Genomic DNA, 25,539 nt, shown 5'->3' on the forward strand with positions numbered 1-25,539 from the left:
GCTTGTCTTGCCAGTTCATCTTGGCCGGGTACCTTGCTTGAAGGGCATTATTCAGTCGTCACCGAAGAGAAAAGAGAAGAGTTGAGAACGCCACATTCATCTCTTGACCCGCTTTCCCTGCTCGATCGGGGATCCACACATAATAGACACACACACACTTACATATTTGTCCACACACATTCGCATCTACACACCACGATACATAAAAACGGAGCCGGGAAAAAGAAAGACATTGCAGCATCTGCAGCCCTGCCGCCATCTTTACGCCTCCGCGTCAAAGACTCAGGCACGACAACATTTTCAGAGAATATACGGGAACAGCCTCTTCGAAGGCGAGACGGTGTAATGGCATGTACGATAAAGAGACGGCGCAAAATGGTGTTGTGGTTGGCTTTTGCATAATTACGTTTACCACAATCATGGTATTACTCATGATATTTATGGCGTTATGTGGAGGTTTCTTGAGTTTCTACCTTGGATTTGGGGAAGTTTCTTGTATTATTGGTTCTTTTCGATTCTGCTACCTTTTATCACAAGAATCCAGACTGTTGTTCAAAGTGCTACAGCTCAGATTCATCAATAAAAATAATTACTCAATCACGCCATCTTGCCACGCATTAGCCCTTGTGAATCGCGTCGATAAATATTATTGTCAGAGTAGGCACTAGGAGCACATCGGCATGGTGTTCGAAGGGCAGTCACGTTTCTGTCTGGCACTTTGCTGCACATCGAGGAAAAGCAAGTAAGAGACGGATCTCAGACGGCTGCATATAGTGTGTTTGATTAAAAAAGCATGCATATGCTGGACGATTGGTTGACATACGTAAGGCCCAAGTTGACCAATGGACGTCTCTCTACTTGTTCCTACAATATCTGAGGCCCGGAAGATATCATAAATGACGGATAATGACTGAAGGAAAAGACTTGAAGAAGTCATTACGCACCAGGCTCCCAGGTTGCGTCTTAGTCGACACATTTCATGAACTGGCAGCAAAAGATGGACAGAAGGGTTCCATAGTAAGTGTCTCAGATCTCTGGGTACAGCATCCTGCCGATCCGCAAGTCACCTTTCCGATCAAGAGAGCGAGGACCCCAGTCCTGGTTGCTTCTGACAAGGGCACTCTGGCTCAGTGTAACATCCATTCCCACTGTGGTGGGACGGCTCTGGCTTTGCTTTTGAGGCTGGGGACAAGGGTCGTGGAGTACGTGCCTAGACTCGAGCCCCCCGATGGCCTTCGGATATGATATCTGACAGAGAAGGACTGGGAGGAGGCTCAAACTGTTGTGGCTGATGAAGAGACCAGGCACGATTGGCGGCTCCCGATGCCGAGTTAAAGAATTATTGGCTGTACGTGTCTTAGGATTAAGATTGATCTGGATCGCGGGAGCTCTGAAAAGACACATGTCAAACGGTTTCTGATTTGCAAATCGCGAGGCAAATGAGACGGGTGGGAATGTCAACGGTCTTTGCTACCTTTCCGAGGAATGTTGATCTGACGAGTTGGCAGAACCAATCTAACTATTGCATACGCCGCACGACGAAGCTTTAGTTACTCGCTAATGCAGTTCAGTGAGATTATGTAGGCTCGACTATAATCATCAACAATCCAAATCGGGAGCAGAACTCTCTTGGACTAAAAATGTCCGGGTTGTAGGCTTCACTGCTGGTGGTGGGGAGAGAAAAGCTCCTACCTGTTGGGGAACATCACCGAGTTTACTGGCCATTCACAGGCTGTATCTGTTCCATGTTTGTCCAGGGGCATGGGGGCTGCGCGATAACATGATCCTGCATAAATAGTGCCGTTACATAAAATGGATTAGGAAGCACAAGGCCCGATGCAGTAGGGCTACAGGGAGAGGTATGCAGCCCGTCTCAACGTAGTGGCTTGTGAGTTTCCACTCTGGGGAAAAGAAAGAGTGCTAGTTTGTGATAAGATGGGCAAGGAGACTGAGAGGATGTGAAATGGCAAAATATGACGGCATGTTGACGACTTGACATGATATAATCTGATCTGATGTTGTACCTGGTCTACAGTCATGATATGATGCTTGGCTGCCGATCCACTGTTGGTGCAGAAGAGCTGAGTATCGACTGCGGAATCTCAGTCGAGTCAGAGCTCACACACATGAGGGATCATCCAAGTTAGTGCTTTGTTGGGTTGAGCCGTTGAAGGGTCATTTGCATAGTGTAAGATAGTGCAATATAGCTTGTGTTATGATTCACATCCACTTCAACACAAGAGTTTAGTTGGCTGCCCTGAATGCCATGGCTGAATTGGAGGCTGACACAAAACCCTTGGACCCTTTATTTCGCTCTCGTAATGTTTTGCAGCATCGGGCAAGGTTTTCCCAGCCTATTGCACAAACCGTCTTTCCGTGTTGTACAGTCGTAGAGCCGATGAGGGTTCGCCATGTGGATGAGACCTGGCGTTGATCAGGGACCGTGGTTGTCCAATTGGTATTTGTGTTTGTGGAATGAGCTGAGATGAGACTCTGTAAGACCGAACAGCGAGGGGAAAAGAATTTACTAGAACCTAACACAGCATGATCTGATCCACTTGGGCTCGAAATCGCCTCTTTTGCACATTGAGGATGGAGGCCTTACCGTTTCGGGATGATGGGATATTTGGCCAACGCGGCTTGTGTACCAGAGAATTCAGACATGCCGATATTATCAATCTACCCAACCTCGAGCTGAGGAAAGAGGAGAATCTGACGAGTAATATGTTTTGGATGTCACTCTCAGACCAGGTATTCACATCACATTGCGGGACAGCTTGGCCTGTCCTCGTGATAACTTGTCACAATAACCCAAGTATGCGACTACAGATCTTGGTTAGTCACATGTCACCTGTCTAGCTGTCAAAGAACCCTGCAAAGATCAAAGATGCTGGCAAAGCCGGGAATAAAGGAAGACCTGGCAAACCCCATGCTTGCTAGTCTAGCTGGGCACTCTAGTGGAAAGAAGACTGGCGTTGAAGCTAATCGGGGCAGGGGGACAGGGGACAGGACTAAGTTTATTGAGTTGCGGGAAAGGCTTCACTTGGTGGGGGGCGTTGTTTTTCTTATCCCTTCAATTGGCGTGCGCCCGCAGTTTTTGGCATGGCCTTCGATAAAGTCTATGTGATCCGGCACTTGATTAAACAGAGTTTAGGCGGACTTTGAGGCTATCGCACAAACATGGAAATTTGACGAATTGCATATGATGAATTAGTTTTGACTACTGTGCCGTATGTGAGGGAATATTCTCTACAGTTGTGGCAGAATTAGAGTATATATAGTTTCAGTCTGTTACCAAGTATGGAAACGCAGATTGACGCCCCTCCAAGAAGAACAATAAAAGACAATGCAATGCATTGCAGATCCGATGCTCAGCCACAGCCGAAGAGTAGTCTGCAGTGTAAGAATTATACACCCTTGGATGGAATAAATGATGTGTATTATATCAGACTGGTCTACGCCGGGTTCTTCAACATCCGGACTGGAAAACTTGGCCAACGCAGAAATTGGTTCAACAAAACGGAACAGAGCTGAGGAAACTACTACAGTTGGGGATGCATGATCCAAGGCTACGGTTGATCATAATTCATCTTTCTTTCTTATTCTGCGGTTGTCCCAGGAATGTAAATATGTCGGTCGTGCAGCTACTAATTAAAACAAATGAGTTGTGATAGAGTGTTCAATGACGCCAACTATTAAGTTGTCATCGGTGCATTGATACAGAAAGAGACGCGAAAAAAAATAAAAATCAAACGCTAACTAAATTAGACAATCCATTTGCCCACAATCCCTGTATTGTGGTCTGTATGTAGAAAGTCCAGTGGAGTGGTAATCGTGTACAGTGGAGGAGGGGGTGTCTTGGTTGAAGCTGATTCTGTGCAGTAGTAGCAGCCCGCAGCAGATTGCATATGCATATGCATTGCATATGAACTACTGTACCTTTTCAACAGGACGGAAGCCGGGATATGGGTTCCGTCATTTAGTTGACCTCGTGGATGAATCATTTTGCAAAATGTGATAGATCACGGGGAAAGAATGCGTACGTAGAATAGGTTGGGCTTTAGCGATGAGAGACAAGGGACATTATTACCTGCATTATTATTACGGATACCTTGACCTGGTATTATTGTGGGAATTACTAGTGAATATGACTGCAATGCAAGATGAATAGGGCAAGAAATGTGAGAATGATAGCTCTCTTGCCTGCTACCACGTACCGAGTCTGTCAAACTCGCAGCGTTACATTGATGACAGAGTGACAGAATGACAGATTGATAGAATGACGAACTTTCCATGTCAGCTTACAGTTGACGTAAAACTATAAGTCAACGACAACAGGCATCAACAGAGGCACGCAAGTAGGTATCCAGGTACCTATGACAGCTACTTGTCAGTGGAATTAGCACCTCGATAGCCTGCTTTGTGTGCTCCGTACTACCTGTAAGCGGGCAGTTGGTTCAAGGCTCACCTGTTCCATAGTACGCCATACAGTTCACCGTTGTTCCGATCACACTGTAAGCTGGTGGCTGATTTACCCCTGTAACTCAATCGCAAGTGTAGCGTCAGATCTTGGCACCGTTGTTCAGTGGCTTGTGCCTGCCGTGACCTTGTAACTTCCTTCTATCGGCCACAGCGTCAGAGGCGGCCTGAGCGGAGGCAGCATCTGTCAGCCAATAGGAGTAACCAAAAATGACGGTCTCGTTCCGATAGACTGTCTGTGAATCAATCTCCACTTCACCTCACTTCACCTCTCACATCATCCGCAGCTGAGGAACGGAGCCCTCTCTATCAGCCTCTGTCTTGAGTCCCTTTTCCTACAGTTTAACTATACCATTTTGGTAATACGGATACACTGCCTGCCCCTCGGTCCCGTTCGCCGAACTGTGCCTGCTTCTCGACCGTGGTCCAATGTCACTCAGTGTAAGCTGCTGGACTGGGTCGTGATGGCTTCGCTTCCATCCTACCAAGACGCAGTGTCCGCAGACTGGGTTCGTCTTGTGATTCCCTACATCGCGCCAAATGACTTTGCCGCCCTTTGCCGTGTAAATCGTCACTTCTGGGAGATCTTTGCCCCACGAATATGGGGACGTCTTCTGGCCACCGGCTCAGACAGACTTACAGGCCGTGATTCAGAACATGGTAAGCCCGCGCGAGCCGAGCAGTGCGACAAGTCAACGTAGTCTTCTTTTCTCGAACAAATCCTCACTGATTTTACCAGATCTAGACTGGCTGGTCGGTACAGTCTTGGGCCAGCTGGGCCGGACACGATCCGAAACAGCAAATCTTGTTCGAGTCTTGGACACTCGCTTCGTCAGGGGCACCTGCTCTCTCAGCATGGCCAACAAACTCAATGTCAGCCTGAAAAACGCTATTAGATACTTGCCTAACCTGAACTGCGTTCTTATTGATGGCCATGAGGATCTCGACCCTTCCGAGTTCCTATCTGAAGCTGGCCGGCAAGTTCAGTTACTGAGTATGGCGGACTGCCCTCTGTCGTTATCCACAAAGTTCATCTCCTCTCTTCAGGGATTGGTCTATCTCGACCTCTCTCGCATATCAGGCTCTATTCGGCCCCTTCTCCCGAGTGGAACTCTGCCGGAGCTCCGCATACTCAAACTTCAAGGCAAGGAGGTTGACGATGCGGCGGTCGAGAATCTGGCCAATTGCTTTGGCACTCGTCTCTGGAGCTTAGATCTGGAAGACAACAAACTAACGGATGCAGCATTGTATCATCTAGGGACGCGTTGCATGTGTCCGGCCGATTTACGGTCGGATACTCGCTATGATGTTGAGGGCAAGCTGGAATTCGGAAGCACATCCCCTATTTTCGAAACATCGATACGCATCATCGAGTCTGATTGGAGTGGCTCCTTCAGTCACCCAAATCGACACCTGGCTGACGCGCCATCATATGATGTTCATGATGCGTTGCCCCAAGAACATTTGCTCAAGAGACTCGATGGAAGAGATCGCATCAAGTGTGACTCGGCAAACGCCGTCTGCCGGGGTCTCCAAGGCGCGGACCCCTACCTCCCACCATCTAGCTTTCAGGGTTTCCGGGGGCTGACGCATCTGAACTTGTCTGGTAACCAGATCTCGTCACTTGGGGCTGTACAGCTGTTGACACATTGCCGCGGACATTTACAGAGCTTCAGCTGTGATTCTATGCTACTAATTCCCTCTTCCAAGGCAATCGCCGCGGCATGGCCGAAAATGGCAAAACTGCACGGGTTTTGTGCTGCATGGACCCTGCGACCCTTGTTCTCATCCAACCTCAGGGTAGTAAGATTGCATCACTCGATCGTCACAAGAATCCCTACTATGGAGATTGACGAGCTGTCAACTCTGGCTCGCCTGTACGTGTGTGAGAACTTAATCCTCCCTCGGGTCAAAGACGCTTTCCCCGAAGCTTTCATCCCCGACATGAACCCACGTATAGAATCCTTGACTCTTACCTGTATTCCGCGGCGCTCAAGTGGCCCGCTGATAGATTGCTTGATACATTTCTTGCAACTACTGGCCGCCCAAGAGCGTGCAATCTTCGACATATCTTCGCGGCGGGGACCCGGCGTCTTGGCCGGTCTCCGTCACTTTCGGCTCGAGTTCGAGCCAGACCCCCACGAACAGGATTCGTACCTTACGGAGGATATAGATGCTCAGCAACTACTGAATTCTGGAGAAGCAGGGTTCAGCTTCTTCGAGAATGAGGCTAAGCAAGAACGCCCGCCAATTGTTTTACCCTCAAACTCAATTTACAACTTATTGCCAAAAGATTCTTCCTCTTCTCTAAATGACCTAGATCAACCTGAAGGAAGCCACTTGGACATTGACATATGGATGGACGAGAAGTCAACCAGCATCCGAGTTTGGATAGGTCCCAGGAATGGTAAGAACCCTGTGCTTCGTCATTATAGGAACTTGGCCGTGCATCACAGAGTGCACGATCATATTGGCCCTGCTTCCCCTGCTCAGGTACAAGCGGGCGTGCCCTCGACGGAATTAGTCTTTCACACAGCGTGGTGTATGGCGATCATGCCCCATGAGATCAAAGAGCCTTCAGGGGTTGAACTGGAAGGGATGAGAGACGTGCTAACTGAGCTAAAACGCTTTCGTTTAGAGGGGAGGGCAGAATACTTTGAGTTGCAAAAGAGGTTTGGCAGCCGGACAGTACCCCCTGGCCCACCACACGGGTTTTGGTTAGGGAAACTTGAAGTTTCGACCCAACAAGTGGCGTCGCGGAGAAAGAAACAAAGCTATTGGAGATAGACTGGCAGGAGATGTGCCGTAGTCACTGCCATGGTCATTCGTTTCAAATCGGAGAGTTTCGGTTTGCTACGGTGACTTGGGACTTGACAAGCGGAAAAATGCCCGTGAGCCCGATGCGCTCTTTCGACTTCAAGTTTCAACAGGCCTATCCTACAGGTGATCTACAATCACCCCAAGTGTCTTGGCGGTTCGCGATGAGCATTGCCAGATATAGACAGAATAGTGGTGTTCTGCACATGGACATGACACTATGAATTAAACAGCGGGTCCTTGACTAAAACTCAACGGGGAAACTCTCGGGTGTGCAATACGGCGCGTGCCGTTGAACAATGAGTTATATGTGACCCTGATGGCCTTTACATGTCGTCGAGGCTTGAACGCTTTGATGTTATTGAAGTTGTTCTCTGAGGTTGACTAACGTGCCAGTATCGGGCGTGTCTGTGCAATATTCTCTTAGCGACCTCCAGGTAGCTTGGGCCGATATTTACGTTCGCTTGCTAGCCGAGGTATGGAGACCAAGACATTGACGATGGAGAACGAGAGAATATTGGTTGTGGCGAATTGACGATGCGGTGCTCTCTCTATACAGGGCAGGGCAGAGTCCCACTATCTATCTGGCCCTGCACTAAGCTGGTCGTTGAGTCTGGAACCTGAGCTGAACTGGTTCGCCTATTTACACTTGGACCCTTTTGCATGTTTGGCTTTGGCTCTGACTCTGGCTCTGGCAGTATCAAGTCATTCTGATGCGTGATATTGTCTTGTCTTGGAATGGGTTACATGGACGTTGATAGAGTTCGTGGCACCTCTAGTTTGGGACGGCACATGCTGGCGACTATGCTAAAAAGCGGTAAGGAATGGTTACTAAAAGGACGTTAGATGTTTATCAACGACGACGTTTGGAGTGTAAATAACCGATTGTCAGTTTAGATCCAAACTCTCCCGCGGACTAGACTTTACTAATCCAACATCCCGACCTCTTGACGCCGTTGAAGGTATTCGTACCCGAGATATTGAAGCCAGGGGGTCGTATTACGAGATAACATACACATCATGATCCGTGCCTCTCTCCCTTGAAGCTAGCGTTCAGCGACCCGAGCCGTTTTGTTAGCCTAGGACCGGGCTTCCCGAAGGCCAATGGACCATAAAAAGGCAAAAAAAAACGAACCAAATTGGACTTTGACCCTTATCAGGCGCTTGGTGAATTCTTATTCGCCAATAAGGTTCTTGGACTGGATTTGTTGATCGTTCTAGGTTACAAAATTATGATGGTGGTCTAGTTTGAAGGATGGTCAATGGGAAGGAGTATCTTGTTGGAAACACTCACGATCTGGTCTCTTCCCGTGTCCCACGAGTCCCGATACCGCACGACATTGCATGACGCAAGGACTAGACTGGACTAAACGGGAACAGATTCACTGTCGCAATTAGAGAAGTATCAAGTCAAGCATAAAGGGCGTGTCGGGTTGTCTTGCCAGATATGCAGCCCTCTCGACAATTAACCCATAGCTAATGAATGTGACAAAATACCGCTTCCTTCTGGTTGCTGTCTCGACACCTGCAACACATACACATCATTCACGTCACAGTCGAATATTAGATTTGTCGACGTCGCACAGCAATAGCTCTGCCTGAACCCCTCAGAGATGCAATGACTGGTCCCAGGAGGCTGGGTTGGGCTCGGCCACTCCCGTTTCTTGCCTTGCATGGCGTTTTTTAGTGATCCAGTCTCTCGGGTTTCTGCTATCATCTGGGGGTCACGAACCAACAGCGTCTGTCAGTGCTGGCTTGATGAACCGGTCTCCGAGTAAGGATGCCAGTTATCGCCACACTGCGTGCCGTGAATTGTTGTACATCGAGATGCTCGAAGATCTAGGCTTGTCTATTCTCGATTTCTTTGCTTTTTCTGATGTATCCTTGTCCGTCGCTGATGTACTATCGGAGGACTAGAACCACCACAGTCGAAACAAGGAAACAATGCCTATAACAGGCCGAGAATAATGTCTGCTTTGACAGCGCTTGGAACAACTCCGTGGAGTGTCGCGATAAAAATTGGACAGCATCGATCCGTATAGCCGGGATAGTCTGGATGACAGAAACAGTCTATTGAATTGCCTGCATGAATACCCTGGCTTGGTGGAAACTTGAGTACCGAGCGAGTTTCCAGGTTGGGCAGCGGTGGGAATTGACGTCATGCCTGCCAGTCATTTATCTTACATTATAAACGAATCTACTAGACTGTATTTTATTGAATTGGACTAGCTTTTATTGTTTGTGCTAACTGGAATTGTAGAAAGGAGCAGCTGTAGTGATGGATTTTGCAAAGTTCTCTTTCAGCTGGGTGGAGCCGTGACTCGAAACGCAAGCATCAGTACAACGCACGGGCTTCTCTGTACAATGGCACTGGAGTAGAGGCGTTTCAATGCTTGACTTCCCGTGTTGTTTGACTGACAAGATGGATAGGTATAGGGTAAACTGGCAGACTTGGAAGTTTTGTCCATGGTGTTCCTTTCTGTATATGTTACAGTAACACAATTTACCCAATAATAGTTCTGGCATATCGAGCGTCAGACTCTGCACCCATGTAAAACTCGTCAGAACAGGAAAGATTCATCTGTGGTTTTGTACTAAATATTGACAAATGACCTTGGCAAACTTGACAGCGCAAGAGACATGTCAGCACTAAACAACTCCATCGACAAAATGTCCATTTTCGAACAAGACGACAAGACTTGTAGGGTAAGCGCGTAGGCTGACTGTGTTCACTTGTGTGAAATACCCATTCCAACATGCAACTCACAGGTCTCTTATAGGCTATTGCTGACGCGTGTGCTGGCTCGACCAACCGCCCCAGCAATCAGCCTGTTGAGCTTCGGTTTTCCCGAACAACCGGTAATCAGCGTGTGCGATTTGAGGGCTTCACGATAAGATATGGGTTGGCCAAGAGCTGACAACACGTCGTTGATGATGATGGTGATTACCAGACTAGAATCTTACGTATGAATGAGATTTATAGATACATGTGGATTCCCTTGGTCTAGTAACTGGAGAATACCTGTAAGAAAACCACCGTTGATAAAATTGATATCGCTTGGAACTGTGAAAATGCAGTCTCTTGTCAAAGTGGCCGAGGATATACTGCTGCAACTCTGCTGTGAGGTATGGACTTTCGACGATGATTATACGCAGTCGTATCCAGCGAGCCAAGATATAGCAAAGAATACTGGAAAGCAGAAAACATCTCGCACACTTCGCGAGACACCTCGCAGCGACTCTAGGGTGACATCTCCCAACATGAACAACTCTCTCCTTCGCCTCCCAGCAGAACTCCAAATCATGATCCTACAGCACCTTACATTCGGCCAAGTCGAGGCCCTCCGACGAACATGTCGATCTCTACGATACAACGTGAGCAAACCCGTCATACGCTTCATATTCCCGAGTTTAAAATTTGAGCTGCTGTCGACGTGCTACCGGTGTCTTGCACACGATCCGGAAAGAGATACTCTCATCAAAGCAGATGAATCAGACGCGCGATACCCGCTGGCTAACGAGTGCATCGACTGTGTCGCTTCGAGGGGAGGATTCTCTATAGGACGCACGTATACGCTTGCATCGCGTTCGACGGTCTGTGTGTGTCGATACTGTGGATTTCCTGTGACTTCGGATGCTGCGTGGAAGGAGTATGAGTTTCATCGGAAGTGCTATAGGCGGTATCGTATGATACTTCTGTACTACTTTCTGTCCGGTTTTGCGCAGGGAACGATAACGATTGTTGCGTCGGCTTTGTGTTGGAGATACTATAAGGGGAGAACCATGATTATAACACCTACAATTGTGAGTAAACATAAGTTTCATGGAAGGGAAGATGTACTGATGGGCTTTAGATCAACTTTCTGATGAGTTGTTGGGTATTCAGTCTTAATATGGTACGGGGTATCGAGTTGAGGACATATCACTGGTCTCTACTCCTCGAAACGAGTATCCTAGGACTCTGGATACCTCCTCTGAACGATGTAGTCAGAGTAATGATGCAAAGGGACCAAGGAGTGAAGACATCGGATATAGCGACGGTGTTCTTTATTGGCACAAACATGTAAGTCACCTAACCGCCATGGAATGGAGTGCAGTCACTGACTAAAGCAGAGTCTTTCGTTCCCTCAATATCCTCGGAAACACGTTTTTAACGTCTGAGTATCAGATATGGCGTCGCTTTCAACCGAAACAGTCGAAGTTTCGCCGTATGCTCAACAAAGTGGCTACTTTTGCGATATTCTGGACGTACCCGCCGAGCATCGAGCAGAAGTTTCCGGGGAGATGGTTCAGGAGAAGGTCACCGCCTCCATCAAGACCGATATGCGGATGAATCAGAGAAAGAGACAGATTGAGTGTGGATCTTAAACGATGCAGGATAACCCTAGTCTGGGGTAGGATGATACAACACGGACAAGGGGAGTTGAAATCTGGGGTCATTTCGGAAACATGGAGGTGTCCATGACTCCATTGATCACTGTCCAAACATTGTCGAGGACCAAGATGCCCAGTCCAGCTCTAAATTAAACTTGACGTTGCCTGCCGCATGTCGGTACATGATACGATGAGACTTTTCAGGTCTGGGGTAAAGCTTGGTCATGCAGGTCACACAAGCGACGTAGATCAGCTTCAGCTTCAGCTCAACAAACTCAGCCATGATACTGCAGGAGATTGATGTCCGTCCTAGTTATAATACCAAAAACTCTGACTAGTCTTCAGTATGGCTAGACTGAGTTGAAATATCCATTTCACCGTTGCAACTGACACTCGGGCCCTTTTTATCGGAAATTGATGTTTTCAAGACACGCTCGTGAAGCATTACTATCAATTCTCACAAACTCCGCTATGATTAGATACTTGGTACAAGTCGTACTCAATTAGAACCCTTCTTTGCCCCCGTTTCAGTATGATTGCTCGCAACCCTCGGAACTGGTCACCTGTCTCAGCGATGTTGGCTTCCCCCTGTCCAAAAGCACCCTGTAATGACTGCGAGGCAGTGTTACCGCTGCCCCTTTCACTGTTCTTCCTATTGTCGCTGTCACCTGAAGACTTGGAGACATGCTATTGATCTTTGTTGCCGTGTGTCGCGCCCTTCTTGGATGGCGTGCCTTCGAGGTTGCGGGCGACGTGGGTATCTTTAAGCTCCTGTTCATTTCCACCATGATCAGTATTGGATCAGCCAGTACAAAAGAGTCCACCTAGAAAGCCCTACCTGACTTGGAGGGACTGCTATCCTTAGCCGTCATCTCGATAGAGGTGCGGACGTTGGAACCTCCGGCGCCAACGCCACCCCCTACCCCGCCGCTGGGAAGCTTCTCAAGAGGCGCTGTGGTCTTTTCCTTGCTCTTCGAGTTTTCAGCGTGGCTCAGCTCATGACCACCCGTGATGGCGTTTCCTCCGATGCCTGCACCACTAAGACCTTCTGCCTTTTTGGCCTCGGCGCGGCTTCTGCGGTCTTGCTCAGGAGTGGTGTCGGGCTTGGATCTACCCATGTAGAATATTCCTGCTCCTAGGGCAGCTACACCGGCTGTGATTGGGACAGCGAGAGAGCCTTGTTGGCCGGCGCCGAATACTTGCTTCATGTTTGATGATTTGGTAGGTTAGATTGGGGTCAATTGGGCAGGATACAGAGTCGTGATGAGGTCAATTGGACAGTTGTTGTTTACAAGATTGAATTCTTTGAGATCTAATGTTTTCTATGTCTCTGACCATAACTCGATTGTGACGTCGTTGATATTGTCATGACGGATTGGGTACTCATGATGACAGCATAGACTAGACGTGTATGTAAGTGGCAGCTATAGTAAGAGCAGAGCTTCAGGGACCGGAATAAGCCAAGGCCCGACATTATTATATTGCCAGTCTACAGCTTCCAAGGCAAATAGGTCAAGCCATTGAATTCTATAACCGCGACGAAGCAGTTGAAATACGATTGAGTCGAGTTTGTGGGTCGAATAGTTGTCGATGACGGCTTGAGTTGGTGGTTACAGACTTGCAGTGCAGAGTTACACTCAGCTTGTCTCTAACCAATCATGAATGACCTCGGATATTATATTAACCCGTGACCCCAGATCAACTCAGCTCAGACCCTGGACTCTCAATCTCCAAGTACCGATCACAGACGCTTTTTAGTGCAGGTCTAAAAGGCGGAGCCGCGATTTGGCGTCAACTAGAAGAACTCGGAACCGCAGTCACAGCATTCGATTCCAACGAATTGCTTCCCCTCATTCGACAGGGGACAAGGGTTGATTGGTTTGGGGGAGGAAGGGGGAAACAGAATCTGGGGCAACGGAATTGGACCTTGATGGAAAAGTTAGTACTTTTGTTAGAGAACATCATCACTGACACGTACAGTAGACAGATGAATTGCTGTTCAGTAAATCAACAGTATTTTACAAGACGTTACATTCATCAGGTTGACGAGTCACTTTCTCTAGTGATTATCGAGCAGAGCCATGTTACTGTCGTATCAACAACATAACAAGCAGACCACAACAACACTCTACAAACTTCAACTGTACAACGTACCTCCTTTGTACATCAAATATCCACTCGTATGACAGCGGATCCGAAGTACATGCTACCAACCACCCCTCACTCAACTCCCACGCGGGACCAATACGATCCCGGGGCCCCGGCGATCTTCAATACGGATACAGACACTTTGACGCTGTTCCCCAGATTTGGCCTCTATTTTTCAAGGTCATGTGTTTTCTCTTTGTCTGTGTGTTGCATCTATCTAGCAGTAGCTTTGCTTTCCCCTCACGTCTGAGCCCATTCGGCTATCCGGAGAATATAGTCAATTGGCAAAAGGCCTTTCCACTTCTTGTACTCATCAAGCAATTGATGAACAAAAAAATCCCCAACCAACTCTTTCGAACTCTTCTTCCCCAGTATAACAAACGGTGAGCCTTGCCTCCCCTTGTATTCCTCAACCGGGCGAAGGGATCCTGTGGAGTTGCAAGGGATCTGAACCCCAAAGTCTCCCCCGCAACCTGGCTTGCTGCAATCATACAGTAATAATGAATGCAACGGTCTGCATGGCAACGCGACGCAACACAACCTGGGGTAGTTAGCAAACGTTTCTTTCTTTAGCTATGAGTGGTTAAAGGTTAATAGTCCTGGTAGGATGTGTCGAATCAGATACCTGGAGCCACTGTTAGTATGTACGGCCTAATCTAAGACAAGGAATGCCCTTGGCTTCTCGAGCACTCGCATGCATAGCTCATCCGTCGTGTTATTTTTCAACACTAGTCTCGAGCTCCATGGATCAATACTAGAGAAACCACGTTCTTGACTCTCTGCCGGATGACACGGCGCCAAAGTAGACATTTGCTGTTAAACGGACAGACGGCTGATCATCCCCACCTTCTGACTAGTACACTTTTACAGCACAGCACTCTGATGCATATCTTGACTCTACCGTTCTCCTACTCTCCTCCTAGTGGTGGAGATCTCCAAGACCTGGGGAAGCTGTTGGATGGCGCCGGATCAAAGGGTGGCGCGCCCCTGGTCTGGGGGAGAAACAGGTCCAGGGTTTGAACCTCCAAGCTTATTCCTACAACGACTATATAGGAGAAGCTATGGCCTGATTGTAATTTGAAAGTCCGTCCCTGTTCCTTGTCTATCTAACCAAGCATTGACTTGTCTTCCCTTCCTCTTCATTCATCCAGAGATACCCCCTAGCATCTGATTTCGCTTTTGATCTTCTCTTCCTCCACCGCTTCGATCCATAAACAATACATCAACCATCCTGGACGACAACATCACAATGGCTGCTACTACCGAGCACAGTGAGCAGTTGAGCGAGAAGCACGATGGTCTCAATGGCAACTTTGACCCTGAGGCTCAGCGTGGCGAGGCATTGAGCCAGTTCCGAACAGCGCAGAGTGTTCAGATGAGCCCTGAGCTATTCGAGAAGCTGTACCTTTCGCCTATGAACAAGGTCAAGGGCGATCTTCGACAGAAGTTTGCTAATCCGACACCAATGTACGATATCTCTTCTTTTGTTCCTAAGCTATGTTACTAACAGTGTGTCTAGTGCTCTTGTTGGTTTCTTGCTGGCCTTTACGCCCCTGACTTGTGATCTCATGGGTTGGCGAGGTGCCGGCGGCAGTGGTGCTGCTTCAAAGTATGTTTCTGACTGATAAGCCTCCCAATGAAAAAATCTAACAACATCTACAGCGCCGTGTACATGTTTATGGGCGGCCTTCTCATGATTATCGGTGGTGTTCTCGAATGGGTTCTCGGCAACAGTTTCCCAGCTTGTGTCTTTTGCTCTTTCGGTGGTTTCTGGTTTTCGTATGGTGGCACTCTCATCCCGGCCTTTGGTACATACGCTGCATATGCTCCCGCCGATGCCAAATCCTCTGCCGAAGGCCTTGCTACCCAAGGTTTCAACGCTAGTCTTGGTAAGCTGCACACCGATCACCGGAAACGTCGCTCCGCTAACGGTTTATTATAGGATTCTGGCTCTTGTTTATGGGCCTCTTGTCTTTCATCTTCTTCTTGTGCGCCCTCCGAACTAACGTTGTTTTTGTCATGATCTTCTTCAGCTTGACATTCTGTTTCTTGCTTATCACTGCTGCTTTCTGGGCTCTTGCTGAGGACTTCACTGGCAATGCTCTTCTCGCACAGAAGCTTCTCAAGGTAAGACTCTTCCACTGGTCGTCCTAACCCGAGCACATAACTAACTTCAGATCAGGCTGGTGGTGCATTTGGGTTCGTCACATGCATGTCAGGCTGGTACATCCTCATCGCTGTCCTCTTCGCCATTGTCGACTTCCCTATTCAGATCCCCGTCGGCGACTTGTCTACTGTTATCAAGGGACACAGCGAGAAGGCCCGTCGTGCATAGTTCTATGCAAATTTGGGACGTATGATGGAATTAATGTGGAAAAGGGGATGAAAGGATGATACAGTCACTTTAGAATCTCCTTACCGGCGTTGGTCATGGCGTTGAGTTAGTCAACAATTGGTTATGGGTGGTCTCAGGTCTGCTGTTCTACCCACGGGATTTGAACATGTTATTAGTTTACTGTTCTGAGGATTTTAAAAGAGATCCATTGACTGAAAAATACCACGTTTATTTTAACATTCTATAAATCCACCACCTTCTGTTATAAAGTGCTGCTAATACCTATGAATCGATGTGAAAATTCTAAGCATGGTGCCATTTCCTGCTATACCTAGAATTGGGATACAGAACACCGTTAAATAAAATAGGAATACAAGTAAATCAGAGTCAATGTCATTATCATTAGCAGTCTAGTACCCATGTAAGATAGTCAAGCTGCAATAAATGTAGACTTAGAAACTGGTCGTTGAACACTGTGATAGTTGTAGGTTAAGAGCTCAACCGAATTCCTGGATCACATCCGCATAACTTAAATGTAAAACACCATCTACCTGCAATACAAATCCAAGACATTCTCTTCGTAATAAAGAACAAAAAGAAAATCAACGACGCAGGCCTGATTCGAACAGACGCCTCCGAAGAGAATAGATTTCTAGTCTATCGCGTTAGACCACTCCGCCACTGCGCCTTATCGTTGGATGAAGGATATTAGGTTTCGGGACTCCAAGTACTCCGCCTTCAGGAAACAGTCTTCTTTTCGCGTTACTTTTTTACTCTTGAATCAAGGTAAATTTTTGTATCGTTGTCCTTTATATGTCTCTATATTGTTTATTTACTTCGAGGTTCTTATTCTACTGTTCAGATCACAGGAACTCTCGGATAGCTTCCCAGAAAGCCTGGGGGTTCTCAGACATGGGTAGGTGACCCGTTTGAGGGACGAGCTTCAGCTCTGCGCCCTTATCTCCGAGCAGCCCCTTGCTCGCGTCCATGGCCTTGGGCAAAGCGCCCTTTGCATCCTCCTCTCCGGCTACAAACAGGCCGCGGACCTTGCAGCCGCCCATCTTGGGCTTCAGGTCGTAATCCCAGAGGGCTGTGTTGCTATATCTGAAACCCTCGACGTCGTTAGCAGCCACCATCTCAGTCATCCATTTGACCGTCTCAGCGTTTGTAGAAGGGTGGAACCACCGCTGGACGGTCTGCTCGGCAAGCTTCTTGATTCCATTGCCACCATCCTCTTCGGCCATAAGAGTGCGGTCCTTCCAGGCTTGTGTGTTTGCGTCGCTTGATGTGGGATTAAAGTCACAGGCGATGAACTGCTCTAGACGCTCGGGGTACTTGATGGCAAAGTTGAGAGTGGTAACACCGCCCATGGAAACACCAATAAGAGTATGCAGCTTTGTGATGCGGAAGGCATCAAGCACAGTCTTGAGATCGTCGGCCACTTGGTCAATGGTGGCAGCGACGGGAGGTTGTGGTACGGCATGTCGGCCGCGGGTATCATATCGTAGGATTCGCAGGTCAGGACGCTCGCGCTTTAGGATTTTCACAAAAGGATCCCACATGTGCAGAGACGTCAAAAGCGAATTGCAGAATGCGACAGTGGGAGCCTTGGGATCTGGGTTACCCTCTAGTCGGAAAGGAATATTCAGAGAGTCTGGAGTAGTGACAAATGAATTGATGGCAGCATCGGGACCAGGTACGGTTGACTGCTTGGAGTCGGGTGAGGTAAATGCAGCTGTCGATGGGAGCTTTGATAGCGAATGCAACTCTCGAGGGGCAGGTCCAAAGACGTAGAAGAGCGAATACGTCCTTCGGCCCTTGGAGGCAACATACTTATCAAAGACTTGAGTGCGCCAAGGGGTATCCATAGATGCCTTGTGTGCCTCCCCGCCTTGGCCGTTCTCCTTTGCATACTCGTGTAGCGCAAAGAAAGTCGTCTTGGACTGTCCCTCAAGATACGAAGTCTTGAAGGCGCGAGAGCGCAACCACCCGGGAATCTTGGCCAACATGGGGATATGTTCCTCAACCAACCACTTTTGATATTCTTCTTCAGCGCCCTCAGCGTCCTTGAGTTCAATTGTGACAGCAGTAAGCTGGTGACCTTCAGCTTCGTCGTCACTGAGCTTCTCCAATGGAGTGAACTGATCGGACTCCTTGGTGTGGACCAAGTCCCAGAAATACCGCTTGACGTCGACTTGTCCAATTGTCTCAGCTTCTCGAGGAGATCGGTTTGCGCGGAGAGTGAGGTACGTCTCGGTTTCGAGCAGGGGCATGTCCGTCACGTCGTACGCGGCAAGGTACTCAGGCTCCTGGCCGTCGGTCGCCTTATAACGAAGACCGTTGGTGAAAATCTGAGGGATACGGAGACGGGTTGGGCCGTGCTCGTTGTTATACCACTCATGGAATTGGTCGATAGACAGCCCAGGCTTGGGCTGCATAGTGACGTAGAGGGAACCAGGAGGAGACATGATGGCTGATGATGCGGGATTGGTAACTTGAGTTGGAGAAAGATGCTCAATGAGTAGTATTTTAATTGTTTTAAAGCGGCCTCATAGCCTCCGGAAGAACGATTTACATGACGGCAGGTGGAGCGAGAATCGGCCGCGAACGCGAAAGTGATCCGGCTCGGCAAATGGAATCGGGAACGTAGAAATGCGGGAGTTGGTGTAAACATTTACCCCGCCACTGACCGAAGCTCACCGAAGCTCACCTGAAAATCACCGAGATCCAAGGGTCCACTCCAAGACCAGGTGTGGTGTGGTGGTGTTGGGGAAGGAGCGACCTCAGAAATCCAGGGTCTCGATAACCTGCTAGTACGGGAACTGATACAGTGCATACACTGTAAGAAAGGCACAATACTGGGCCAAATTTGCTGAGTATCACAGTGCGTAATTTTGCTCTTACAGTACTGTTATTGGCAGTGCAAGTGTAGGTGCAAGTGGTAATTACATGCGATGCAGGCAGGGCGTTTGTGATTCACCTTTACCTCGTCTCCGCCTCTATCCTCTATCTTTCTACTCTGCATCCTCTCCTGCCTCGATGTGAAACGGCCCTTTTCGCAACCGCACATACCCGGTCACCTCACCTCAGCGGCCGGCCTCCCGCATGAAGCCCTCCTGCATTCAACCAACCGTACATAGCGAAATATCACTGCCACGGATCTTCCTTCTCGGCTGGCCATAGTAGGAATAGATCGTTAAAATCGTCGTTTCCAGGTCCACCTTCAAAACCGAAATGTGTGATACAACGACATAGAGCATGTGAGACTAGAAGCGATATCCAGCCATGTCACTTGAACTAACTGATTTTTAGATCTCTGACATATAATTCCAATTTTGCAATCATACACAGCCTCTGATCGCCCGCTGAAGGTGGGCGTACCGACTTTCTCGAGGCATTCAGTCTTGCCCTGCCTCAACGATGGAAGTCATCTGCCGAAATGTCCCTCTGGACTTATCAGAAGATAACTTCAAGCGGGAACTTCTTCCCTTCATGAAAGCCCTCAACATCTCGGATTTCTACTGCGAAAAGCCCAGACGTAAAAGTCAAGCATGGATCAAATTCCTCAGCGCCCAAGATGGCAGCGCGTTTCTCGCCCGGCATGGCAAGCAAAGACGTTGTGAAAACCACGGGAAAGAGAACATCGACCCAAGTAATCCGCTCAACAACTTCACAGGTAGTCACATATTTCGGTCTGTTCCCAGAGACATAGCGCGTCTTCACATTCTCAAGACCGCCGTATTCGTGGAGCAAAGTACAAAGCCTGTGGACAAATATGCTATTGCACACCTCAAACATGAGCGCGAAAAGAAGAAACAATCGACTACCACTTCAAACAACAAGGGTCGCCACGCCCCAGAAAAGGCTTTCCAAGTTTCTGCCATCAGCTGTGGTGGCAATACCTTCCATGGTCCAAACGAGGTGATCACATTCGTTGACCACCATAAATTATTATTTCGTCCCGAAGCTGTCACTGGAAAATTCACATCTCAGTGGCTCACGATCCAGGTTGAGCATGCACATCGGATGGACTTTCATAATGAAACTATCCAGGACCTTATTGCTACCCGCAGCGACATGTCCATCACTTTAGTCTTGACAGAGCCGCCGAAGATGTATACGTATCGCCCGCCTACGTTCGAGCGATCAATGCAGGAATGGAGCCGAGTTCACGGACTACATGCTTGGGGTTTGCCTGCTGATTGCACGTTGTCTTGTCTCGTCTATCGTATCTACTTCTATGACACCATTTCATTTGACCAAGTCTTGGTAACACTGAAGAACAAGAACATTCTCGCCATCACCAATCACGATCTGCCATCCGTCAGATGGATTGAAATAGGAGCAGAAAGCAACCACACCATTGGACGACAAACACTTGTAGAGAAGTCTAAGAATCTTCTCACGTCAGGCAGGGTGCACTTCGCTCTCTTGTTCCAGGTTCAGGCTCTCGTCTGGAACAACTTCATCAACCCAGCTAGCGGTATCAAGCTTCTCGACTTGTTGGAGTGTGTCATAGAGGACCACAAAAAGCGTAAAGTAGCAGTCCCTGTGACGACTGACGCTATGAAGAAGCTTTTCCAAACAATTCCGTACCCTTGTCCTGGCACTGAACCCAAAGAGCTAGACGTGGTGAGTATCATGACCAACATCATGGATGCTGAATATGAAGCTCGCAAAGATGACCCTGAAAGAGACCGGATTTATGGAGGCAAGCTGCCACCAAACCAAATATGGGTCTTCAAAGCTCTGGTTACACCTACGCGATTGCTTCTCGATGGACCAGAAGCGGAGAGTAAGAACAGAGTGCTGCGGAAATATGCCGACTACAATGATTACTTCCTTCGTGTTCTGTTTTGCGAAGAAGGTGGCCAGGATTTGAGATTCCATCCCAAAGTGGACAACGAGCCAATCTACTCTCAATTTCGACGCATGATGGATCACGGCATCCAAATCGCGGGACGGAAATTTGACTTTCTCGGCTTCTCTCATTCATCCCTCCGATCACACTCTGCCTGGTTCTCAGCACCGTTTATCGACAAAGACCGTCAACTGCAGAGCCCGGAAGCCATCTTGCAAGCTCTTGGAGACTTCAGAGACATTAGAGTCCCAGCAAAATGTGCAGCACGTATTGGTCAAGCCTTCTCAGAGACACCGTATGCAGTGCCCATTTTCGAAAACAACATCGTCCCACGCTATATCCCAGATGTCAAGTCTGAGGATGGATCTCGCGTTTTCAGTGATGGAGTGGGGACAATCTCCCAGGAAGCGCTCGAAGCAATCTGGCCCTATCTTTCCATGAACTCTGCGGCGCCGACATGTCTTCAAATTCGATGGGGCGGCTGCAAGGGCATGCTTTCACTCGACACCAGGCTTGAGGGCAAGGTGTTCTGCATTCGACAGGAGTCCATGATGAAATTTAAAAGCGAGGATACTGGGGAGCTCGGCATTTGCGACACTGCATCCAAACCACTGCGACTCGTTCTTAACCGTCAAATGATCAAAATCCTTGAAGACATGGGAACAAGAGATGAGTGGTTCTTTGAGCTCCAGAATAACGCACTTGACATCCTCCGCAACGTCACAGCTGACGCAACCAACACGAGCTCCTTTCTTGAACATCAGGCAATCGGTATCAACATGGGCCTTCCCAGGCTGGTCAAGCAACTGGAGAAAATGGATATTGACTATCGCCGCGACAAGTTTCTTAAGGCTGCCGTCGAACATGTCGTCCTGCGAGAACTTCGTTTGCTAAAGCACAAGGCTCGAATTCCTGTTGATAACGGAGTGACGCTTTTTGGTATCATGGACGAGACGGGGTTCCTCAAAGAGGGCGAAGTCTATGTCACATACGACAAGACGTATGGTAGAAACAACAGCCGGGGTATCAAGTCTACCTTGACGGACGGCGAGATCATTGTCACTCGCTCACCAGCTCTTCATCCCGGAGATATTCAGCTTGTGAAACAAGTGACTCCACCGCAAGGCCACTCCTTGCGAAGTCTTCAGAACTGCATTGTTTTCAGCCAGAAGGGGAAGCGTGACTTGCCAAGCATGTTGAGTGGAGGAGACCTTGATGGAGACATTTACAACATCATATGGGATCCCGAAGCAATGCCATCGCGGGTTTTTCGACCGGCAGACTACCCAAGAGTTACCCCTCAGCCTCTGGATCGTCAAGTCGAGCCTAAAGATATTGCCGACTTTTTTATCAACTTCATGCGGACTGATATTCTAGGGGTGATTGCGACTAGGCATGTCATCTTGGCTGATTATAACGATTTGGGATCTATTGACCGTGATTGCATCGCCCTGGCAGAACTGCATTCCACAGCTGTTGACTTTTCCAAGACAGGTATCCCAGTCAACGTCAAAGCCTTGCCCAGAGCCCCGCGCTTTCGTCCTGACTTGTAAGTTAGCCATCCTCTTGATATGGAACGGAATCGCACTAACATGTAATCAAGTCTTGCAACAGCACCGCCTCTGAAATTGTATGACAAGGGACAGTTGGCGCACATTGGAGAAGACGACGAGATGGATGACGCCGATGACATGGCCCGTACCAAAACGAACTACTACCAATCTGAGAAGATTCTTGGTCAACTTTATCGAAATGTTGACGAGAAGAAGATATGGGACGAGGACATTCATCGCAGGATCAACACTGCTGGACCTTCGGTTTGGGATCAGCTATTGACTATTGTGGAAAATGAAGCCATCAAGTACAAGCTCGACATTGACTGGAAACGCCAATCACAAGAAGCTTGGAAGATACGCGGCCTGTAAGTGGTATTGTTTAATACAGCGTTTATCTGGTGCTAATCTGACACAGGTATGAATCGTCCATAGAGGACAAGAGGTGGCACTTCTCAGAGAATCCCCGTGTACCGTTGACAGAAGTCGAGGTGTTCTGCGGATTTATCCTGAACAAGAGAGGTGCCCAGACCCGCCGCCAGGGTGACGCATCTATCAAACTCAAAGAAGAGATAGACCGTACCATGACGTGGATTGTCAAGCAGATTCGGGATCGTGGTGTAGGTGATGGAGCTGAGACCCTTAGCACAGTGACTGAAGCGGACGGAACCACATCCCGGTGGAGAGAAGATGTTGTCGAGCTATGCTGGGCGTGTGTTGCTGTTTCCTGTATCAAAAAGGACAATGCACCTGAGTTATACCACGGCAACGGTGAGCTAGAGAGCTTCCATATTGTGGCTGCCAGCTGCCTGGTGAGGGAGCTCAACAACCTGGCTCGCAAAATGGAAACCGCCGCTGGAGGAGGATTTGTTGGTGTTGGATGTGATGGGCGAAGTGGGCGGGGTGGACGGGGCGGAAAGAGTATGACGCTTCCGATACGATGATTTGAGTGCAGATTGTTTTATCTTGGGGGATTCTAAGGGTTTTGTGTCAGCTGATCTCGGTGTTGACGATAATTTGTACAGAAGATGGCATTCGCACACCCCGTTGACAAGAATAGTTGACGATCCCTGTACCAATGATTAAGTATTAGTGTAACTTACTCTAAAACCTTTAATTCTTACCGGCCACAAGTGAAGATATCTGTGTGTATACCTTTCGAACCTACCCCTAGAAGGCCTGTTTAGATGGAATTGAGTGTTGCTTGATGGAGATCAAAGACATGGACATGGACACGGGAATGTCCACTGAAGGTCTCTGTGCTTCTGATGACCTGAGGCAAGTAATTGGATTTTGACAACGCACCGATTCTGCGTGTGCACCTCATGGTGTGTGTAAGAAGAAGAAGGCTTTGTCTCTCGTCAAGCTCATCACTCTAACCTTCAACACAAGCTTAACCTTTCAGGTCACTGAGCGAATAATGAATACAATAAGGAGCGCGCGTTGAACGCTAGAATGTGAGTCAATATTGACCAAGCCCATCTTCATATCTAGTCATGGAGGATCGGACTCCGTTGAATGTGTCTCTGAAGAACACCGGTTAGACTTTGCTCAAACCAACACCTGGATTGTCAATTCAAAACTGCCGGATTCCCTTGCCAAGACCATTGAACATCAAAAGAACAAAAATCAATTTCCAAACCGTGTAGATCCATATCCCTCAGCTGTGCCGTGGTTCTCCGAAGAAGATCGGAACCGGCTATCAAACAAGGCTCTCTTGGCAATCTCGGCTGCACCAAGGGACTCAAACACCGGCGTACATGGTAGAGCCAACCAATTGAAGAAAATCCGCGTTCCAGGAATGCGGAACATGACGATCAACAGGGACCTCTGGCAGGTCAAGGCTAGTTACACAAGAATGGCGTCGTTGAAAAGGAACGCCTTTACGCCACTGTTGTTGGTTGCGACAATGATGACTATCTCCGACAAGTTGTCTGCATGGAAATGCCTCCGATACGTTGGTATTTAAATGTTCTCCACTTGGAGCTACTTGACAATGACTCGGCACTGGTGTTTGTTCCGCAACGACCAGGCTACTGTATACAGAATCGTGGTTTGTTAACATAAGCATAATCCAAGGTCTACAGATGGAGCACGAGGCAATGACGATATTGGAAAACGGTTTCCGTGTCTATTTTGAATTGAGCCTTTTAATAAATATCTCCACATATGTGGAACGTGCAAGCTAGAACAGTGTCTCTAATCACCAACACTGAACCAACAACACTCGTCTACACTAACCACTTGGCACCAAATATCTACAGAAATGGATCATATATCGACCGTTTTCGGCCAGCAACATGTGTATATGCAATGCGGTTTGCATGATATATCGCTCTAGATCTTTATCAGCTGGGAAACACTTGTATGAAGGATGCGTGGTCCAATCGGTAAGGACGTGAGGCTCTGCAGGCAAACGTTGGAACCAACATAGCCTACAAGCGAGCCTTGTTACACAAACTCGATGGTTGTAGAATCTTCAATCTTGATCTGGGTGAGCTATCGCTTCAAAAAGCAATACCCTTGCCTGATCTCTTTGTTCTCTGGAAACGCTATTCCTCATGAGATGGCACAACTAACAAGCTTTCTTCACCTTCTGCTTCTAGTTAATAAACTCGATGTGTTGAAACCCATGAAACCCTGTGAGAAATGAGGATCTTATGTCATAATATCCCATATCAGACAGTTCGGCTGCAGCTTGCTATGTTGTTCGCTTCAGCGATTACCCAGTTGAGAAATAACAACGCCACCAACTCCCGTTTGTGCGACATGACAAGAGCTCGGCTACGATAATGAGATCTAGTTTCAACTATCATGACCTGATACTCGAGACATGCCATTGTTTTGTGGTTGTTTCCAAGATATGCTAGAGCCTAGACTGGTGTCTGCAAGTGAAGGCATCAACATACACACCCTCTCCCAAGACCATCTCCAGTAGGCAACAAGCTGCATATGTGATATCTCAAAAAGGT

At 48.1% G+C, this 25,539-nt stretch overlaps 6 protein-coding genes and 1 non-coding gene across 7 annotated transcripts; 4 read left to right on the forward strand and 3 right to left on the reverse strand.

The window, feature by feature from the left end:
* Positions 1 to 4,943: 4,943 nt before the first annotated feature.
* On the forward strand, positions 4,944 to 7,266 carry FGSG_01577 (uncharacterized protein; the record flags this gene model as incomplete). Its single annotated transcript, XM_011319091.1, has 3 exons — positions 4,944 to 5,139; positions 5,219 to 6,886; positions 7,118 to 7,266. 3 exons carry the CDS (start codon positions 4,944 to 4,946, stop codon positions 7,264 to 7,266), a joined length of 2,013 nt encoding a protein of 670 aa, XP_011317393.1.
* A 2,700-nt stretch (positions 7,267 to 9,966) lies between these two features.
* FGSG_01578 (uncharacterized protein) lies at positions 9,967 to 11,664 on the forward strand (the record flags this gene model as incomplete). The annotated part of the gene is made up of 6 exons (XM_011319092.1): positions 9,967 to 10,002; positions 10,077 to 10,164; positions 10,280 to 10,320; positions 10,375 to 11,100; positions 11,332 to 11,359; positions 11,465 to 11,664. The coding sequence occupies 6 exons, from the start codon at positions 9,967 to 9,969 to the stop codon at positions 11,662 to 11,664; spliced, it is 1,119 nt and encodes a 372-aa protein (XP_011317394.1).
* A 693-nt stretch (positions 11,665 to 12,357) lies between these two features.
* Positions 12,358 to 12,878, reverse strand: FGSG_01579 (uncharacterized protein; the record flags this gene model as incomplete). The annotated part of the gene is made up of 2 exons (XM_011319093.1): positions 12,358 to 12,431; positions 12,509 to 12,878. 2 exons carry the CDS (start codon positions 12,876 to 12,878, stop codon positions 12,358 to 12,360), a joined length of 444 nt encoding a protein of 147 aa, XP_011317395.1.
* Positions 12,879 to 15,039: 2,161 nt separating this feature from the next.
* Positions 15,040 to 16,188, forward strand: FGSG_01580 (uncharacterized protein). Its single transcript, XM_011319094.1, has 5 exons — positions 15,040 to 15,285; positions 15,338 to 15,427; positions 15,481 to 15,707; positions 15,761 to 15,945; positions 16,001 to 16,188. The coding sequence occupies exons 1-5, from the start codon at positions 15,068 to 15,070 to the stop codon at positions 16,151 to 16,153; spliced, it is 873 nt and encodes a 290-aa protein (XP_011317396.1). The 5' UTR covers positions 15,040 to 15,067; the 3' UTR covers positions 16,154 to 16,188.
* Positions 16,189 to 16,759: 571 nt separating this feature from the next.
* On the reverse strand, positions 16,760 to 16,841 carry FGSG_20528. Its single transcript has one exon. It is a non-coding gene; the product is annotated as a tRNA-Ser (tRNA).
* A 175-nt stretch (positions 16,842 to 17,016) lies between these two features.
* On the reverse strand, positions 17,017 to 18,621 carry FGSG_01581 (uncharacterized protein; the record flags this gene model as incomplete). Its single annotated transcript, XM_011319095.1, has 1 exon — positions 17,017 to 18,621. One exon carries the CDS (start codon positions 18,619 to 18,621, stop codon positions 17,017 to 17,019), a length of 1,605 nt encoding a protein of 534 aa, XP_011317397.1.
* A 952-nt stretch (positions 18,622 to 19,573) lies between these two features.
* Positions 19,574 to 23,606, forward strand: FGSG_01582 (uncharacterized protein; the record flags this gene model as incomplete). The annotated part of the gene is made up of 3 exons (XM_011319096.1): positions 19,574 to 22,563; positions 22,618 to 22,935; positions 22,986 to 23,606. The coding sequence occupies 3 exons, from the start codon at positions 19,574 to 19,576 to the stop codon at positions 23,509 to 23,511; spliced, it is 3,834 nt and encodes a 1,277-aa protein (XP_011317398.1). The 3' UTR covers positions 23,512 to 23,606.
* Positions 23,607 to 25,539: the final 1,933 nt, after the last annotated feature.

The sequence above is a fragment of the Fusarium graminearum genome, chromosome 1, assembly GCF_000240135.3.
Source record: "Fusarium graminearum PH-1 chromosome 1, whole genome shotgun sequence".
Classification (NCBI taxonomy): domain Eukaryota; kingdom Fungi; phylum Ascomycota; class Sordariomycetes; order Hypocreales; family Nectriaceae; genus Fusarium; species Fusarium graminearum.

Coding starts and splice junctions, on each gene's coding strand:
- FGSG_01580 (XM_011319094.1), top strand. CDS start 15,068: ATGGCTGCTACTACCGAGCACAGTGAGCAGTTGAGCGAGAAGCACGAT. Junction 15,428..15,480: donor GGCAGTGGTGCTGCTTCAAA/GTATGTTTCTGA, acceptor CAACATCTACAG/CGCCGTGTACATGTTTATGG. Junction 15,946..16,000: donor TCGCACAGAAGCTTCTCAAG/GTAAGACTCTTC, acceptor ACTTCAGATCAG/GCTGGTGGTGCATTTGGGTT.